Raw genomic sequence first — 20,835 nt, forward strand, 5'->3', positions numbered from 1 at the left:
CGGGATGTTGACACTTTAGCATCAGAAGTACCCGTTTCCCATCCTGTAAACAAGGTAAATACAAACAGATTTGGGTATGATTAATTACTCTCTTCTGAACACAGTTGTTTCTCCCGTCTTTGTGATTTAGTGTCAGGAACAGTGGAAAGAGAGTATCACTTGTTAACATCCAATCTCTACCTTCAGTTTTAACCACCAAGACCTTGATATGTTGGTGTGATTTATACCTGAATTACCTAGTATGAATAGTATATGAATCCTGGGAATGTAGTATAATGACTGCTATTTTGCCTTATTTGCTTGTTAGATTTTCCCTACTTGTGAATATTATTTTTTCTCTATGTTAGTAATGTGGCACCACCAGAACATCCAACAATTGCTTCTTTAAAAGGAACCCCCCACCCCATGAAGAAGCCAAAGAAAATGCTAACCCTAGAAAAGAGATAGGAAAAGATAAGAAGATTAGAGAAAGATGAAGAAGCCTCAGTACTTCACCTTGTATTTACATCGAGTGAGGATCCATTGATAGAACAAGTAAAAAAAAAAAAAAAGTTGGCTTATGTCAGTAGGTCAAAATCGAAATTTGGTAACACTGCCATGCATGCATGTATAGCTGTTACATGCATGGAATAAGCTATAAAAAAAAATGAGTGATTGATTAACAATTGACTCTCAGTACAGATAGCATAAGAGAGAAGTGTTCAAGAATGTAAGTAAACTTCGGGAACAACTGCAGATTTATTAGACTAAAAGATGTAAGCTAAAGGAATGCATTAATGCCATAGTTTGGTGCTTGATTGTACATAAACTAATCTGGAATACCTCAGTTAGAATGATAAAAGTCTCCCATACAGTACTTAAGTGGACCAGGGAATAGAAGAAAACAGATTGTTGCAAATATAAGATGTATTATCAAGATGAAGTTAAAAAAGTTTATATTGCTGGTCAGTTTCTAAAATGGCTATCAGTATTGTAACAATGTCAAGCTTTTGAATATAATTATTATGGTGTATGTAAATATATTTACCGTGGAGGAATTCCCAAAAGCAAGGCAAGTGCCAAAGTGAACCAGGAAATACAAAGGTAAGATTACAGACTATACATTTTTTGGAATGTTTGAATTGAAAATGGTGTTGACTATCAAAATGCCATATTAAACATTGGTACAGGAAACTTGCTACCAAAACGATGTTTTGCTATTTATAAGGAAAACTGTAGCTGATGTTACTTCATTTCTGTATTCTTTCAGCACTGTATATTCTTTAGTAGAATACATTTTGAATGTTAGTCTTTGTAAGATATTTAGGTTTGGGAAAACTGTTATCTAAGGAGGGCATCTAAAATGTAAGCCCTTCTCCTCCTTTAACTCTGGAAACCAGTATTTGCTTTGAATGAGTTTATGCCTGACAGCCTTGAAGCTGTAGGAGCTTCTTAAAGGGGTCCTTGGGTTATGTAACAAAATATATTTATTTGTTTTTGCCAGGCCACAGTTCCAGGTAACAGCAGCAGCCAATACCAGAACAGTTATGTTAATGCCTCTAGTCACTCACCACTTGTATCCATGTCAACTCCAAAGCCTCTTGCTGGGATACCAACTGCTCCATCTGTCAAGGATACTACACAGGTACTTGATTTACTGTTTATATTAGCGGTAGATTAGAATTCAGATTATGTACTATGTAATTATTGTTCAGTAAATTTGATTATTCTTTGAAAGATGGGCATGATTTATTTACTTTGTTATTCCAAAATTGCTTTTAACAAACAGTAATAATCACCCATCTTTTGCCCTCCACTTTAAGTTTTACCCACATCAGTATATAATTTACTAACTTACACTCAATGTGATTGAGTGTAAGGAAGTAAATTATATATTGATGTGGGTAAAACTTAAAGTGGAGGGCAAAAGATGGGTGATTATTAGTGCTTAGGCTGGTCATGAGAAGAAAGATCATGTAAGGCAAGTGTTTTGGGAGCTGCTGAGTGAGTGTGTCAATAGTTTTCGTGCAGAAAACTGGGTATTAGTGATAGGTGATTTGGATGTGAAGGTGAGTAATGTGGCAGTTGAGGGTATAATTGGTGCACTCAGGGTATTCAGTGTTGTAAATGGAAGTGATGGAGAGCTTTTGGATTTGTGTGCTGAATAAAGACTGGTGATGGGGAATACCTGTTTTTTAAAAGAGAGATATACACAAGTATCCATATGTGAGTAGGAGAGATGGTCATAGGGCATTATTAGATTACATATTGATTAATACAAGTGTGAAAGAGAGACTCTTGGATGTAAATGTGCAGAGAGGGGCATCTGGTGGGATGTCTTATAACTGTCTTGTGGAGGCGAAGGTGAAGGTTTGTAGGGGTTTTCAAAAAAGAGGAGAGAATGACTGAGAAGATAGTGATTAGAGTAAGTGAGTTTAGAAAGGAGACTTGTGAAGAAATACCAAGAGAGACTGAGTGTAGAATGGCAAAAGATGAGAGCAAATGATGTGAGGGGAGTGGGTTAGGAATGGGATGTATTTAGGGAAGCAGTGATGACGTGCAAAAGATGCAAGTGGCATGAGAAAGGTGAAGGTGGGCAGATTAGAAAGGATATTGAGTGGTGGAATGACAAAGAAGAGTTGCTAGTGAAAGAGAAAAGAGATGCTTTTGGACAGTGCTTACAAGGAAGAAGTGCACAGGATATATAGGAGAAAGCAGCAGGAGGTCAAGAAGAAGGTGCAAGGGTTGAAAAAGGAGGTCAAATGAGAGTTGAGGTGAGAGAGTATCATACTTTACGGAGAATAAAAAAATGTTTTGTAAGGAGGTAAATGATTTGTGAAAGACAAGAGAACAAATGGGAACTGGTGAAGAGGGCAAAGGGGTAAGTGAAAACAGGTAGTGATGAAGTGAGGAGGAGAGGGAGTGAGTATTTTGAAGGATTGTTGAATGTGTTTGATGATAGAGTGGCAAATGTAGGGTATTTTGGTCAGGGTGGTGTGCGAAGTGAGAGAGTCAGGGAAAGTGTTTTGGTGAAGAGAGAAGAGATGGTGAAAACCTTGTGGGAAATGAAATCTGGTAAGATGGTGGGAGAGGATGGTATTGCTGTTGAATTTATTAAAAAAGATGATGACTGTGTTGTTAATTGGTTGGTAAGGATATTCACTGTATGTATGGATCATGGTGAAGTGCCTGAGTATTGGTATGCATGTATAGTGGCATTGTACAAAGGCAAAGTGTTTTAAAGGTGAGTGTTCAAATTACAGAGGCATAAGTTTGTTGAGTGTACCTGGAAAATTTTATGGGAGGATATTGATTGAGAGGGTGAAAGCATGTACAGAGCATCGGATTGGGGAGGAGCAGTTTGGTTTCAAAAGTGGTAGAGGATGTGTGGATCATGTGTTTGGTTTGAAGAATGTGTCTGAGAATTACTCAGAAAAACAGATGGATTTGTATGGGCAATGAATAGATCAGGAGAAGACATATGATAGGGTTGATAGAGATCTTAAGAATGTATGGTGTAGGAGGTAAGCTGCTAGAAGCAGTAAGAAGTTTTTATCAAGGGTTTAAGATGTGTACGAATAGGAAGAGAGAAGATTAATTGGTTCCCAGTCAAGGTTGGTCTGTGGCAGAGGTGTGTGACTTCATTCTGCTATTACTGTATCATTTGGGTAGTATATTATAGATAAATAGAAATAGAAAGAATACTTCCCACGTATTCCCTGCGTGTCGTAGAAGGCGACTAAAAGGGAAGGGAGCGGGGGGCTGGAAATCCTCCCCTCTCGTTTTTTTTAATTTTCCAAAAGAAGGGACAGAGAAGGGGGCCAGGTGAGGATATTCCCTCAAAGGTCCAGTCCTCTGTTCTTAACGCAACCTCGCTAATGCGGGAAATGGCGAATAGTATGAAAGAAAAGAAGAAGAAATAGAATGTATTTACATTATTTTCATCTTGGTTTCCTTAACAGAAAACGTATGATTTAATTGTATACATAAGTTGAAGTTTAAAGAAGATTGTTTTTTATGCAGAGTTATGGGGAGCAGACATCAACAGGGGGCTCTGCATACTCTAGCACATTGTCAACGAGTGCTTCAGTTAGTAGCAACAGTACTAGCAACAGCACTGGTCCAGCAGTACTTTCAGCTTCTCTAAACTCAGCTCCCACACACCCCGCCCAACCTTCGAAGCCCTCAGTCCCAGGTTTGTGTCATATCCTTTAGATCTTTTGTGGTATTTTGATTCTGAAGTTTTCATTTTTTCATCTCATCTTGCATTTGCATGGAATAAGATTATATGTAAACAGTTTCTCTTTTTTCAAGCATACCAGTGGCTTATGTTCAGTGTGCTTTGATGAAAGGGAAAATTTTGTCAAGTAGGGTCATTATGTAAGACTTAAATGTCTGTTGTCTGGCAGAGAACACCTTCACTAGACATGAAAAGCATTCATATGGTATCCTCAACTGCCTTTAGCAGTTCTTGAACAGCTTTTATTCATCTGTCTGCCACCCATAACCTGAGGAATAGAGTAACCATATGGTTTGCATAGCTGTGCAATCTTCAAAAGTTTTCATATAGGCACCTTTATAACAATTTTATTATTAACAGTAATCCGTGATGCCATTTACCTCAGAGAAATGCCATTTGTGATATTTCAGAATAACTCTGGTAAATCCTTTTGTTGTATGGTATTGGGATTGATTAGGTATTTACAATCGATTAATCCTTGGCTATTCATGTAAAGTTTCGCTTTGAGGAAGTGCTCTTTCTTCCCAGATAATTATTTTTTTTTATCAGATAAACTGTAGTTTCCATGATGCTCTAGCATGTGCTTAGATCACATGCAGTCCATTGAAAAATGCTACTTTTCCTTGTTCCCATATATCTATAATTTGTCTATTTGTTTTTCATTTTATTTTATCCCTGTATGTACACATGTTGAAACAACCCTCATACATCTTTTCTTAATTTGTAGATGTAGTGAAAAGTTACTGTTCACATGTGATAGTCATTCCTGTTTTAAGCAGACTCTGAGTAGAGTTCTCATGTGAACAGTTTGTTTTTGTTTTTGATTGAATTGGTAAGAACAGAAGTATTCAAGAAGACATACTCGGGATTCTGGGGCAGATCTCAGTTTTAAAATTTTAGTTTTATAGAATATTTCTGTCATTTCACTGCTGCCTTCTATGATTTTACACCCAAACTAATTTAGAAAATTATTCACTATGCATTATACTTGACAGCCAGAGAGTGGATGTGTGCAATTTAGGTCATTGTGTATATGCTTCTCTCGTTACCTTACTAGTTGTGCATAAAAGAAATAAAAAGTTTATCTTATGTAAATAAGAAATAAATTGTACTTAATTTACAGGTAAAGTTATTAGTGGCTTGGGTGGCTCTGTTCCTCCTGGTGTTCATCAGCATCAGCCACCACATATGCATCACCAGGCTCAGCAACATCAGCATCAACAGGCTCAGCAACATCAACAGCAGCAGCAACAGCAGCAAGCACAGATGATGGCACAGCATTCGCAGTATGTTTCTCCTCCAGCAGCATTACAAGGGGCCCTCCCACCAGCTTTCTACACAGGACTCCAGCAACCTATGTATTCTTTAGAAGATTTCCAACTACTCCAGCAGCGAATGCCGCACATGGTAATTATCTCCCCTTCTCTGTCATCTTTTCCTTGAGGTGTGTTTGCTTCAATTGGGGTGGTTCTAGATTCGTGCACATTCTCAGAAAAGGTATGAACTCTTAACATGAATTGTTTGCAGTTGATGCAAAGGTTTTGATTGAAAAGTGAAAAGTGTGGAAAATTATATCAGCTAATATGGGGACCATGACTTACTCCAAAGTTAGTCTGATTATTGGATGATGAAAACACAAATTAATGAGCAAGGGTCATAGTGAAATAGCCTTTTTGTGATTATAATCTAATGAGAAACTAGCTGCAAGAATCTCTGTTAGATAAAGACTCCTGCTTGCTTTTGTAGTAACATCGTCGAGTATACTTGAATGTTGCACTTACATTTTGCACTACGCTACACACATTTCTTTTAGGAGGCAAGAATAAGAGAAAAAGAACTCAGACACAATGCCGTGTTGTGTTGTAGAGTACATATGTACATCCATCCCTTGCTTCGTGGGGAAGGGGTTATGTTCATGAAAGTCTTGCTCAAAGAAAAATTTCACATAGCAAACCTATAAACATAGTGAAAAATGAGATGTGTGCAGCAGCTTCATGGCCAGCAGTGGTGGATTTTCCCTTTATTGTTTTGTCTTGTAGCTTGTGATGTCAGATGAACTTATCTAGCCATCCTTTACTTGCTTTAAATGGCTTTGCCACAGTTACATTGTCTTCTTTATATAGATGTTATGTCTTCAGAGCCATAGACCTGAGGCTGAAGGTTACCAAAGCACCCCCCCATACCTATGTATTGCAAGAGCATTTTCTCCATCTTCTCCCCAAGTGGATTTCTAACCCTTGTGGTTACATTGGCAGGCAGTGAAGTAGAGTAGAGCACAGCAATTTAATTGTTCTCTACATTCATCATGTTGTGGATTGTAGATTCACCCAGGCTGTAAGCACACACAAGTGCTTACGCATCTTTATCAGCATCAGTGCATCACATGATTTCCAGCTTCCTTTCAAATGTCAGAGAGGTTATCTTCCTTTTAACAAGCACTCTGGGTTGCCAGAAAATCACATTTGCTGGTGTGCCTAAATCACACAAGTAGCACCGATCCACACACAATGGTTATAACTGTGAGACTGACTCACAGGTGGGAACGTGGCATGCTCCACCCAGGGCCCATGCTTACACCACCTGCCAACCCTCACTGAAGTTTTGGTGCACTTTCTACTGTACTGACACTCCCTCACCAACACCAGAGCATCGTTATATTTCTAGCTTTGTTTATAAGGTCAGAGAGGTCTTGTTTAACTGCTGGTTCTTCGATAGATGTTGCCTGATTTTTAGATACCTTAGAAACAAACACAGGGTTGCAGGAAAATTGTATTACCAGTTATACCCAAATTACTGTAGGTAGTAGTTGGTAGGCAGCCAACGACTAGGGAGGTATATTGCCAGTACTACCTGCCTGGGTATTTTGGGTGTTAGTGATGGCTGCATAGTAAGCCATCACTCTAGTTTTTGTCAAGTTGCACTCTTCTAACCGAAGAAGCTCTCTTATCTTTCTGCCTAACCCACATGTTGACCACTGGTATTCTGTCCACGAACATTCTAAATATCTTGCATATTGACAACACTTAACTCACACAGCTCATTCTTTGTAAATATGAAATTCCCTGTGGTGAGCTCTATGCGATATCACTGCCTTTTGCCGTTTGGCAAAATGGTAGGAGCAATAGATAGAAGTAGTAGGTATGAACAGTAGTAGAAGTAGTCAGTGGGAATATTAAGAAGGAGCCTCTGTATGCAGGAGCATTAGGTATTAGTAGTCAATGGGAACACTTAAGAAGAAGCCTCTGCCAACAGTGCTCTCAAGTTGCCCTCTGACGATAACCTGTACAGGGTGAGACAACAAAGGCTAAGAGGTTGCACTGGAGTTCACTAGATATGGAGACTGTATTGCTGTGGCAACCACTTTGAGGGATTTCTGGAAAGGAGCAGTTGTCAGGTTCTCACACAAAGGTGGTAACTGCGAGACTGATCCTCTGGAGGGAGCGTGGTGTACACCACCTAGGACCCTTGCTGACTCCATCTACCAACCCTCACTGAAGTGTTGGTGTTCTTTCTACCACTCACAATTTCATAGTAGCAAATTTTGACTGCATGAAAAAAGGGACTGGTAGAAGTAGGTTTCTCACATAATAGCAAATTCACATACAGTGATCCCGCATAAAGAGAGGACTGGATATATGCAGATTGAAGTGGGCTGGTCAAGTGGAAAAGTGAAAAGCTGACTGCAGATATGCATATAGTTGAAACATATTACAGTGGGATAGAGTGAATTGGATTGAAGTGGTATATTGGGGTCATAGTGCTGTCAGTTGGCTTAACTAAGGGATGTGAAGCTTCCAGGGTAAACCATGGAAAGGTCTGTGGTGTCTGTTTGTGGATAAGGAGCTTGAGAATAGATGTGAGAGGATGCAGTCTTTCTTCATCTGTTCTTGGTGTTACCCTGGGAAATGGCAATCAAGAGTGAAAAACAAAATACAAATATAAAAGAATTTTTACAGATAATCAAGACATATAATTCTTTATAGATAGTTTTGAGTTTGTAGATATCTTTTTCATGTAAAAACACTCTGAATAAAAATTAGTTTCTGTCACTTTACAGATTCTAAGAAATCAGTCAATCAGTATTCCATATGCATTTGAGGAGGCAGGACAGTATGAAGATTTACTTATATCATGTTGGTACATTAGATACTATAATTACAGAGAATCAATTTTACAAAGCGACACTATTTCTTAAAAACAGTGTATGTCTTTTATAGATTATGTATATAACTTACTTTTTTATTGTGATTCTCCCTGCAGGCACCAACCAGTTTGGCTACTGGACGGGATGGAAATATGACTTCAGCAGCTTACTCTGTAGCTGATGCAAAGTTCCGCACAGACCAAAATTCCTCACCAGTTCCTTCCACAATGAATCAGCAAGTAAGTAATTTGGGTAACAGTATTTACTTTCAGTATGTATGTATGTATGAGCTAAAGAGGGTATGCTAAAATGTTTTGGACATAAGGTGAAAATGAGAGAGTGATGGTTGATGAAGAGTATATGTGTACCAGAAGTGAAGGGGACAAGGAGAAGGGGAAGACCAAAATGGAGGTGGAACGATAGAATGAGTTAGGTTTTGAGTGCTTAGGGTCAATATGCAGGAAGGTGTTAGGCATACATGGGTTACAATGAATTGATGTGGTATCCTGGGGGCGACCTGCCGTCAGTGGACTGAACCAGGTCATACTTTTGGTCTATCTATTTATCCGTACATCTGTGTCTCTGATGGTTGTTCCGGACTAGAACTCCCTCGTGAGTGTGGCCATAGCAATATATTCTCCATAACTAGTGAACTCCAGGACTGTTTCTTAGCTTTTAGTGCCTCACCCTTAACAGGCCACTGGCAGAGAGCAACCCTAGCACAGTGTTTGCAGAGGTTCTTTCCTAATGTTTGCGCTTTCTAGTTCGTAATGTTCCTGCCTAATGTTCCTACTTACTACTTCTACCTATGATTCTACTTAATGTTCCTGCCTAAATGTTCCTACCAACCACTATCTATTGCTCCTACCATGATTTTAGTTTGTTGCCCAAGTCTTTTTTAAAGATTGTACTTCTCTTTCATTCTTTGTAGTACGTTTGTCACTTTTCTAAACAAATAGAGTGAATTGATGTAGTATACAGGGGACCACATCCCATTAGTGCACTGAAACCACTGTTCCTTATCTACAACCAGGACCCGCAGACCTATCCATGGTTTGCCTGGATGCTTCACATGCCCTGGTTCAGTTTGTTGATAGCATGTCGACCCCAGTATACCACATCTTTCCAATTCACTCTATTCCATGCACTCCTTTTACCCTCCTTCATGTTCAGGCCCTGATCACTCAAATTCATTTTCACTCCCACCTTCCATCTCCAAATTGTTCTCCCCATTCTCCTTGTTCCCACCACTTCTGACACATATATCCATTCTGTCAACCTGTCCTTAATCAATCTCTCCATATGTCCAAACCATTTCAGCACACCCTTTTCTGCTCTCTCGTAATCACACCTTTTAGTCATATATCCTCTTTGTCATCTTTTCCTCACTCATTCTCTCCATATGTCCAGATCATTTCAGCACACAGTTTTCTGCTCAAGCAACCACATTCTTTTTATTACCACACATCTCTTTTACCCTTTCATTACTTGATCAAACCACTTCACATCATATAATGCCCTCAACATTTAATTTCCAGCACATCCACCCTCCTCCACATAGCTTTATCGATAGCCCATGCCTTGCACCCATATAATATTGTTGGAACTACTATTCCTTCAGACACTCAGTTTTTCCCTCCCAGATGTATAATTAATATGAGGAAGTCTGGTCTTCCTTCTGTTCCCGGCTTACCTTGCTAATGCAGGAAATGTTGGTCAGGGATAAAAAGAGAAAATATATTTATATGCTTATACATGTGTTGACATCTGTCAGTGGGCCGAACTAGGGTATATGAAGTACTCAAGCTAAGCCACAGAAAGGTCAGTGGGGCTTGGTTCTGGATAGGGAGCTTTGGTTTTGATGCATTTTACATGAGCTAGAGAGCAGATTTGAGCAAGTTAGGCCACTCTAACTCAGGATAGCATAGATAGCATATGCCTTACTGTCCTGATAGAAACTCTTCATTGCCTATGGTAGCTTTCCTCCCTCACCGTTATTTGTAACTCCTTCCACAAAGCATCTCTATCAATCCTATGAAATCATTATATGTATTTTATTGATTTTTGAGGTGTTTGTTTATTTTATTATATATTCTCTTTTTAGGGTGCACAAGCTGGAGGTACATACATCACTGCAACAGGCAATGCTGCAATGCCTCCATTTTATATGTACCACAACATGGCAGCAGTCCCAAGCTCTTTCCCCCAGTATGGAGCACCTGCTGCCATTATACAGATTCCTCCTGTTACTAATACACACACGGGGACAAATACTAATCAGTTCCCTGCTGCACCAAAACTGCAGTATGGGACAGGAAACTACTATGATAATTTATCCCAGGTAAGGAACTGGTACAGCTTTGTTGCAAATCATTGAAAGGGCTTATGAAGAGAGGGAAATTTTTTCATAGTTTTTATAACTTTGATTATGTTTGAATGTGCTGTTATGTTTGAAAGGAAAATTTCTAGTGCTGACATAGAATAATTCCCCATGTGACATTTTCCAGAGTGTAAGATGCGTAGAACAAATTAAAATCACTTTATTGTAGTGATCAATAATACTCAAGAATTTATAAGCTGTGCCAGAAGAGGAGGCCAGATACTTCCATAGTGACTGTCATGGAACACTCCTGGAGAGTTTAGGATTTGGTACTTATTATTTTTGACTTTTACTTTTCTGTTGAAAGTGTGGATGCAATCCAGAAAAACAAAATCATGAGTATTGTTGTTTGTAACTTCTCATTTGCCTTTCTGTATTATCTTCAGTTTTATGTAGAGTTTCCTTTCAGTTTTTCCCCCATGTTTGCCATTCCCCACATCAGCTAGGTTGCATTAGGAACTGATGAAGAAATGGCCTCATTCACTCACATCTACTTTCTATCTTTCAGGTGTAATGTACCAAAAGCAGATTTCCTTATCCACAATCAGGTCCCACAGACCTTTCCATGGCTTACTGCAACCACTTTACTTTCCCTGGTTCAACCCATTAACACCATGTTATCCCCTGTAAAACACATCACTCCAATTCGCTCTATACCATGCATGTTTTGCACCCTCCTACATGATCAGGTCCCAAGCATTCAAAGCAACATTTTAATGCCTCCTTCCACTTCCTCCTTGGTTTACCCATTTTCCTTGTTCCCTCCACTTCTGACATATATACCCACGTAGCCATCATTTTGTCACTCATCCTCTTCACATATCCAGATCATTTCAGCATTGCTTCAACTCTCTCATACATACTCCTTTTACTGCCACATCTCTGGTAGACACTCACTCTCTCTCTCTGAGGAGTGCAATTTGAGAATTGATGAAGTACTGGGTCACTATGCAACTGTCACTATCCCTTCTGATACCCACTTCAGTGCCTTTTTATTATTTATTTTATTTATTTATTTTGCTTTGTCGCTGTCTCCCGCGTTTGCGAGGTACCGCAAGGAAACAGACGAAAGAAATGGCCCAACCCACCCCCATACACACTGTATATACGTACACGTCCACACACGCAAATATACATACCTATACATCTCAATGTACACATATATATATACACACACAGACTTTTTCTTTTTTTCTTTTTTGCTTTGTCGCTGTCTCCTGCGTTTGCGAGGTAGCGCAAGGAAACAGACGAAAGAAATGGCCCAACCCACCCCCATACACATGTATATACATACGTCCACACACGCACATATACATACCTACACAGCTTTCCATGGTTTACCCCAGACTCTTCACATGCCCTGATTCAATCCACTGACAGCACGTCAACCCCGGTATACCACATCGATCCAATTCACTCTATTCCTTGCCCTCCTTTCACCCTCCTGCATGTTCAGGCCCCGATCACACAAAATCTTTTTCACTCCATCTTTCCACCTCCAATTTGGTCTCCCACTTCTCCTTGTTCCCTCCACCTCCTGACACATATATCCTCTTGGTCAATCTTTCCTCACTCATTCTCTCCATGTGCCCAAACCATTTCAAAACACCCTCTTCTGCTCTCTCAACCACGCTCTTTTTATTTCCACACATCTCTCTCACCCTTACGTTACTTACTCGATCAAACCACCTCACACCACACATTGTCCTCAAACATCTCATTTCCAGCACATCCATCCTCCTGCGCACAACTCTATCCATAGCCCACGCCTTGCAACCATACAACATTGTTGGAACCACTATTCCTTCAAACATACCCATTTTTGCTTTCCGAGATAATGTTCTCGACTTCCACACATTCTTCAAGGCTCCCAGAATTTTCGCCCCCTCCCCCACCCTATGATCCACTTCCGCTTCCATGGTTCCATCCGCTGCCAGATCCACTCCCAGATATCTAAAACACTTTACTTCCTCCAGTTTTCTCCATTCAAACTTACCTCCCAATTGACTTGACCCTCAACCCTACTGTACCTAATAACCTTGCTCTTATTCACATTTACTCTTCACTTTCTTCTTTCACACACTTTACCAAACTCAGTCACCAGCTTCTGCAGTTTCTCACATGAATCAGCCACCAGCGCTGTATCATCAGCGAACAACAACTGACTCACTTCCCAAGCTCTCTCATCCCCAACAGACGTCATACTTGCCCCTCTTTCCAAAACTCTTGCATTCACCTCCCTAACAACCCCATCCATAAACAAATTAAACAACCATGGAGACATCACACACCCCTGCTGCAAACCTACATTCACTGAGAACCAATCATTTTCCTCTCTTCCTACACGTACACATGCCTTACATCCTCGATAAAAACTTTTCACTGCTTCTAACAACTTGCCTCCCTTTTTATTATATTTCCACATATTGCCAGATATTTCTGTGGGTCTTTCTAAACTGCACAGTTAAAGCTCTTTTAGCCTTTTATAGTAGTTCTAGTGCTCAAGTGCAATTCTTTTACATGTGAAGGTTTTTTAATTCTCTCTAATTTATTTCATCTTGCACAGCTGTTGGCCATGCAGCAAAGTATAATTCAGTTTTACTTAAATTTTCTTTCATACATGATTGCTGTTTCCCAGGACGACATCTAGGTAATGGATGTGAGTGAATGAGGCCTTTCCGTGTCTGTTCTTAGCCCTACCTTGCTAACACAGGAAATGGCAACCAAATATGAAAAAAGAAAACCATGGTAGGGCAAAAATGGGTATGTTTGAAGGTATAGCAGTTCCAACAGTGTTATATGTATGCAAGGCATGGGCTATAGATGAATTGGATGTGTAGACAGGGGTGGATGTGTTACAAATGAAATGTTTGAGGACAATATGTGGTTTGATCGAGTAAGTAATAAAAGGTTAAGAGAGAGGTGTGGTAATAAAAAGAATGTGGTTGAGAGAACTGAAGGTGTCCTGAAATGGTATGGATATATAGAAAGAATGAGTTGGGAGAGGTTAACAAAGAAGATACATTTGTTAGAAGTGGAGGGTCCAAGGAGAAGGGAGATACAAAATTGGAGATGGATTGATAAAGATTTTGAGTGACTGGGGCCTGAATATGGAGAAGGATGAAAGGTATGCACAAGATAGAGTAAATTTGAACAATGTAGCTTATATGGGTCATTGTGCTTTCTCCTTATCTGATGTGCTTTATAAATGTTTATGAATATATAGAAAGGAATGACCATTATCATACTTTCAAACATCATAAGATATTAGAAAAGAAACTTTGTTTTCTAGACTTCATAAGCCCTTTGGTTCATTATTGATTACCGGCTGTTGGTATGTTTAATTTGTTAATGATTACTTGTTTTGCAATAGTGATGATAGCATTACCTGCAAATTTTTTATGTAACAGCTATTGTAATTTGTTTTTTGGTGACATGTTTTTAATTCCTGTACATGCATGGATATGAGATTGTTTAATTATTTTGGCTTTTAGACTCAGGACTTTAAGGCTGGTTACGGGTCAGCGACACAGAACCAGAATAAAGGTGGTGGAGCAACAACTGGTGCGGCCACGAATTCAGGCACTGATCTTGGAGGTTATAAAAACCATCTAAGTAAAGTGGGAAGGGTATGTAACAATTAGCCTCTGAATTATTCATGTCTCCACCTTATTTTTATTTGTTTATATTCTGATTTTGTATTTTCCCAGCCTTTTCACCACACTCAGTTTGATTTTTTCTTTGTTCAGTGAATGGCATATCATGCTGCCTCCTCATCCTCTTAAGTTTCTTGGTTATTCCATGTCTGACCAGTAACACTTGATCTCTGTGAATGATTTATATCTTTCCACCTAATTTTTTATTTTGTTTATATCCCAATTTTTTGTTTTTCAGCTCTGTAATTGTTTCTTTTGTATCTCTATAAATGTCTACATCATGTTTCCTTGCCATCTTCTAAGCTCTTAGGTTATTTTATGTCAAACCGGTAAGATAAGTGAAAAATCACATGATTGTTATCTCTCTCTGCTGGTTTGTCCCATGAGCGATATTCCATCTAACAAGTGGGTTAGCTTATGCTTTCTCCTTATGCTGCTAATTAGTATCCATTGGTGTAAGCAAGTTGCTCATTTGGGCCCACCTTCAGCCAGAGTCTACCATATTGTTGATGTCACTTTAGGTTACTAATCCTCCCAGCAGCTCAGTCTTTGGGATAAACATATAGACTGGATGTCTTCTACCAGTCTTGTGTGTTTTTATTTTTTATTTTTTCTATTATACTTTGTCGCTGTCTCCTGCGGTAGCGAGGTAGCGCAAGAAAGCATTCGAAAGAATGGCCCAACCCACCCACATACACATGTATATACATACACACCCACACACGCAAATATACATACCTATACACATCTCAACGTATACATATATATACTTTTTTTTTTCTCTTTGCTTTGTCGCTGTCTCCCGCGTTTGCGAGGTAGCGCAAGGAAACAGACGAAAGAAATGGCCCAACCCACCCCCATACACATGTATATACATTCGTCCACACACGCAAATATACATACCTACACAGCTTTCCATGGTTTACCCCAGACACTTCACATGCCATGATTCAATCCACTGACAGCACGTCAACCCCGGTATACCACATCGATCCAATTCACTCTATTCCTTGCCCTCCTTTCACCCTCCTGCATGTTCAGGCCCCGATCACACAAAATCTTTTTCACTCCATCTTTCCACCTCCAATTTGGTCTCCCACTTCTCCTCGTTCCCTCCACCTCCGACACATATATCCTCTTGGTCAATCTTTCCTCACTCATTCTCTCCATGTGCCCAAACCATTTCAAAACACCCTCTTCTGCTCTCTCAACCACACTCTTTTTATTTCCACACATCCCTCTTACCCGTACGTTACTTACTCGATCAAACCACCTCACACCAAACATTGTCCTCAAACATCTCATTCCCAGCACATCCATCCTCCTGCGCACAACTCTATCCATAGCCCACGCCTCGCAACCATATAACATTGTTGGAACCGCTATTCCTTCAAACATAACCCATTTTTATCTGAGGTAACGTTCTCACCTTCCACACATTCTTCAACACTCCAAGAACCTTCGCACCCTCCCCCACTCTGTGACTCACTTCCACTTCCATGGTCCCATCTGCTGTTAAATCCACTCTCAGATATCTAAAATACTTCACTTCCTCCAGTTTTTCTCCATTCAAACTTACCTCCCAATTGACTTGTTCCTCAACCCCACTGAACCTAATAACCTTGCTCTTATTCACATTTACTCTCAGCTTTCTTCTTTCACACACTTTACCAAACTCAGTCACCAGCTTCTGCCGTTTCTCACCCAAATCAGCCACAAGCACTGTATCATCAGCGAACAATAACTGACTCACTTCCCAAGCCCTCTCGTCCACAACATACTGCATACTTGCCCCTCTCTCCAAAACTCTTTCATTCACCTCCCTAACAACCCAACCCATAAACAAATTAAACAACCATGGAGACATCATGGTCCCTTGCCGCAAACCAACATTCACTGAGAACCAATCACTTTCCTGTCTTCCTACTCATACACATCCCTTACATCCTTGATAAATCTTTTCACTGCTTCTAGCAACTTACCTCCCACTCCATATACTTTTAATACCTTCCACAGATTATCTCTATCAACTCTATCATATGCCTTCTCCAGATTCATAGATGCTTCATACAAATCCATCTGTTTTTCTAAGTATTTCTCACATACATTCTTCAAAGCATACACCTGATTCACACATCCTCTACCACTTTTTTTTTTTTTCAATAGATTAGTACCGTTTTATAGCTTCATAAGGGTGTTGTGCAATGTATGTTTACTTTGGTGAAATTTATAGAACATAAATGTATGTGTATCTCTAGGGATAGGGGAGAATGAATACTTCCCACACATTCTGTATGTGTCATAGGTGACTAAGAGGGACTGAGTAGAGGGCTGGAAATTCATCCCTTCTTGTATTTCAATTTCTAAATGTTTTAATAGAAGGAGCCAAACAAGGAGTGCTCATCTTCCTCAAAGGCTCAGGCTAGGATGTCTGTATGTTTGGATGTAACTGAGAAGAGAGGAAGAGTGAGATAAGTAGTATGTTTGATGAGAGGAACCTGGATGTTTTAGCTTTAGTTGAAACAAAGCTCAAGGGTAAAGGGAAAAAATGGCTTGGAAATGTGTAGGGGTAAAGTCATAGGTTAGTGTGAAGTAATTAGTTGATACAAAGCTCAAGGGTAAAGGGGAAGGATGGTCGTAGGGGTAAAATCATGGGTTAGTGTAAAGTAATCATAAATGTAGGTTATCACTTATGGGAGGAACATGTAGCTTTTCTGGGACTCATGTAAAGATATATCACAAATTCATATTGTTATTTTGTCTTAGTTGATGAATTTGAGATACTTACGTGATTGTAACATTTATTTTCAGTCGTACGATAAACAAGGTTTCCATACAGGAACGCCACCACCATTTAATCTAGCTGGCTCTGGAACAAACCCCATGACTGCCAATGCTTACACACCAATGTTCATCCCCACTATGCCTGCAGCTCAGCACCATTCTCCGCTCATGCATCATCAACTTCACCAGGTTTGTTCAGTTTCCTTACCCTTTTAATCAACTCTTCATTAATATAACTCATTTGGTTTTGAAACCCCGTGGAAATGGATGTATCAGAACACAAATTTCAGTTGCTTAACTTTTGTTTCAGATTTTTTTTCTTTGTGACTCTCTGTTGGAGGCTTCAGTCGTGGACTAAAGTCCATATCAAAGCTGAGCCTTATGTGAATTATAAAGAAGTAAATGAAAGGGAAAATTATTTGAAAATTTTAGAGAAAGTTAAAAACCATCTTTTATAATATGCCGTGTCATAGTTATTAGGAAGGATAGAGGAGGGTAGAGAGTTCTAAAGCTTCATGGTGTAGGGAAAGAAATAGTTATCAAAAAAGCCCACCCTTGAGTTGCCAACAGCCACTTACATTCGTACTTTTATGATTACTTCCCATTTGCTGTCAGGATTATTTTTGCTTAAGAATTTCTCATACATGTATATAATTACTTTGCAATTGTTGTCAGGAGCAAATGAAGGAAATGTTTTACGGGTGTGTTGAATAGCATGGATGTGGATGATCCATTAGTATCTCTGGTTATGGTTGAGTTATATGGACATTATAACTAAGGAAATTCAATACTTTTGATATAAGGAATGTGTGAAGTACTGAAGGATACTCTTGAAAGATAAAAGGAGTGAGTTGTTTCAGATTTATCATATTATATTAGTAAGATTTGGCAGGATTCAGATTGATTGAAATTGATTTATTGTTTCATAGTAGAAAGAAAAGTTTAAGAAAAATTTCAAAAAAGTCTTTGAAGAATAAATTTCCCATTTATAGGTGTTGTGATACATTTTATATAGAAATGTTCGTGAAGTACATGGACATGTGAAGTCCATTGTTGCCTATCCGTCATTATCAGTTTGGGATGGTATTCAACAGCAGGTAGGTCACGTTATTGAGATTGCAGAGAAGTGTATTGTCATCAGAAGTAAACATACATTAATTGGTTTAGATCTAAATGATTATATTGTTAAAGTTGATTGGAAGGATATTGGTATATCACATTAGACCTAAGATGCCTACAATTAATTAGAGGTCTGATGAGGTGGTAGTTCTAAGTATATTGAATTAAAGACTGGTATAAGAAAGTGGAATTGAGAGTTATTGCTCATACTAGGGGATATGGATATCTTATGATGATGATGATGACTATAATAATAATTGTAATAGTAATTGTAACAGTGATATTTTACTGGTAGCAGATTCAGGTAGTAAACTGCAGAAGGTAGTGTATGAATTTGGGAGTGTGTGTGAAAGGAGAGAGTTATGAATAAATGTGATTGAATGGAAGGTTTTTAGGTTTAGCAGTGAAAGGAGACTGGTTATTTGGAGTGTGAGTTTGAATAGAGAGAACGTAAAGGAAGTAAAGTGTTTTAGATACCTGGGAGTGGACGTGGGAGCAAATAGAACAATGGGAGCTTAAGTGAGCCATAGGGTGGTTAAGGGGGCAAGGTTTTGGGCATATTAAGAATCTGTAAAGAGAGCGAGAGAACTTTTCAAAGGCAAAGTTGGGTGTGTTTGATGGGATAGGATTCCTATTGGTTCAGTATGGATGTGAGGCTTGTGTCTTAAGCAAAAATATAAAGGATTGGGTGGGTATGTTGGAAATGAAATGTTTGTAGACAGTATTTAGCATGAGAAGTGTTTGAATAAGAACTGATAGGATTAAAGAGAGGTATGACAGTAAGAGAAGCAGGTATGAGAGAGGGGAAATGGTTTGGACCCATGGAGAGGATGATTGAGGAAAAAATGACTAAGAGGGTATACATGTCTGAAGTGGAAGCATTAGGGAAAAGGGGGAACCAAGGAGGAAGTGGAAGGATGAAGTGAAAGATGCTTTGAAGGCTTGGGGCCTGAACATGCAGTGATGTGAGGCTTACAAGGGATAAAGTGAGTTGGAACAATATAGTTTGCAGAGGACGACATGCTGTCAGTGGGCTAAAGAAAGACACATGAAGGAGTTGATTAAAACCATAGAAAAGTGTGTGGGGCCAGTTTGTGGACAGGGGCTCCAGTTTAGATGTTTTTTTTTTTTTTTTTTTTTTTTTTTTTTTTTTTTTTTTTTTTTTTTATACTTTGTCGCTGTCTCCCGCGTTTGCGAGGTAGCGCAAGGAAACAGACGAAAGAAATGGCCCAACCCCCCCCATACACATGTACATACACACGTCCACACACGCAAATATACATACCTACACAGCTTTCCATGGTTTACCCCAGACGCTTCACATGCCTTGATTCAATCCACTGACAGCACGTCAACCCCTGTATACCACATCGCTCCAATTCACTCTATTCCTTGCCCTCCTTTCACCCTCCTGCATGTTCAGGCCCCGATCACACAAAATCCTTTTCACTCCATCTTTCCACCTCCAATTTGGTCTCCCTCTTCTCCTCGTTCCCTTCACCTCCGACACATATATCCTCTTGGTCAATCTTTCCTCACTCATTCTCTCCATGTGCCCAAACCATTTCAAAACACCCTCTTCTGCTCTCTCAACCACGCTCTTTTTATTTCCACACATCTCTCTTACCCTTACGTTACTTACTCGATCAAACCACCTCACACCACACATTGTCCTCAAACATCTCATTTCCAGCACATCCATCCTCCTGCGCACAACTCTATCCATAGCCCACGCCTCGCAACCATACAACATTGTTGGAACTACTATTCCTTCAAACATACCCATTTTTGCTTTCCGGGATAATGTTCTCGACTTCCACACATTTTTCAAGGCTCCCAAAATTTTCGCCCCCTCCCCCACCCTATGATCCACTTCCGCTTCCATGGTTCCATCCGCTGACAGATCCACTCCCAGATATCTAAAACACTTCACTTCCTCCAGCCTCTCACCATTCAAACTCACCTCCCAATTGACTTGACCCTCAACCCTACTGTACCTAATAACCTTGCTCTTATTGACATTTACTCTTAACTTTCTTCTTCCACACACTTTACCAAACTCCGTCACCAGCTTCTGCAGTTTCTCACATGAATCCGCCACCAGCGCTGTATCATCAGCGAACAACAACTGACTCACTTCCCAAGCTCTCTCATCCCCAACAGACTTCATACTTGCCCCTCTTTCCAAAACTCTTGCATTTACCTCCCTAACAACCCCATCCATAAACAAATTAAACAACCATGGAGACATCACACACCCCTGCCGCAAACCTACATTCACTGAGAACCAATCACTTTCCTCTCTTCCTACACGTACACATGCCTTACATCCTCGATAAAAACTTTTCACTGCTTCTAACAACTTGCCTCCCACACCATATATTCTTAATACCTTCCACAGAGCATCTCTATCAACTCTATCATATGCCTTCTCCAGATCCATAAATGCTACATACAAATCCATTTGCTTTTCTAAGTATTTCTCACATACATTCTTCAAAGCAAACACCTGATCCACACATCCTCTACCACT

At 39.6% G+C, this 20,835-nt stretch overlaps 1 protein-coding gene across 9 annotated transcripts in view; it reads left to right on the top strand.

Moving 5' to 3' along the window:
- The window catches only part of lig (ubiquitin-associated protein-like lingerer), a 94,496-nt gene that overhangs the window by 59,636 nt on the left and 14,025 nt on the right, over positions 1-20,835 (top strand). For 6 of the 9 annotated variants that reach the window (XR_011715001.1, XM_071681185.1, XM_071681182.1 and 3 more), the window contains 7 exons: positions 1,484-1,624; positions 4,003-4,174; positions 5,343-5,626; positions 8,480-8,602; positions 10,468-10,704; positions 14,238-14,372; positions 17,211-17,372. Coding sequence is in view for 8 of the 9 variants with exons in the window: in XM_071681185.1 (XP_071537286.1) it covers positions 1,484-1,624; positions 4,003-4,174; positions 5,343-5,626; positions 8,480-8,602; positions 10,468-10,704; positions 14,238-14,372; positions 17,211-17,372 (1,254 nt within the window). In the remaining variant the exon portion in view is untranslated. The remainder of the gene's footprint in view (positions 1-1,483; positions 1,625-4,002; positions 4,175-5,342; positions 5,627-8,479; positions 8,603-10,467; positions 10,705-14,237; positions 14,373-17,210; positions 17,373-20,835) is intronic. The other 3 variants (XM_071681187.1, XM_071681184.1, XM_071681189.1) reach the window with 1 other exon arrangement.

Source organism: Panulirus ornatus, chromosome 32 (genome assembly GCF_036320965.1).
Source record: "Panulirus ornatus isolate Po-2019 chromosome 32, ASM3632096v1, whole genome shotgun sequence".
In the NCBI taxonomy this organism is placed as follows: Eukaryota; Metazoa; Arthropoda; class Malacostraca; order Decapoda; family Palinuridae; genus Panulirus; species Panulirus ornatus.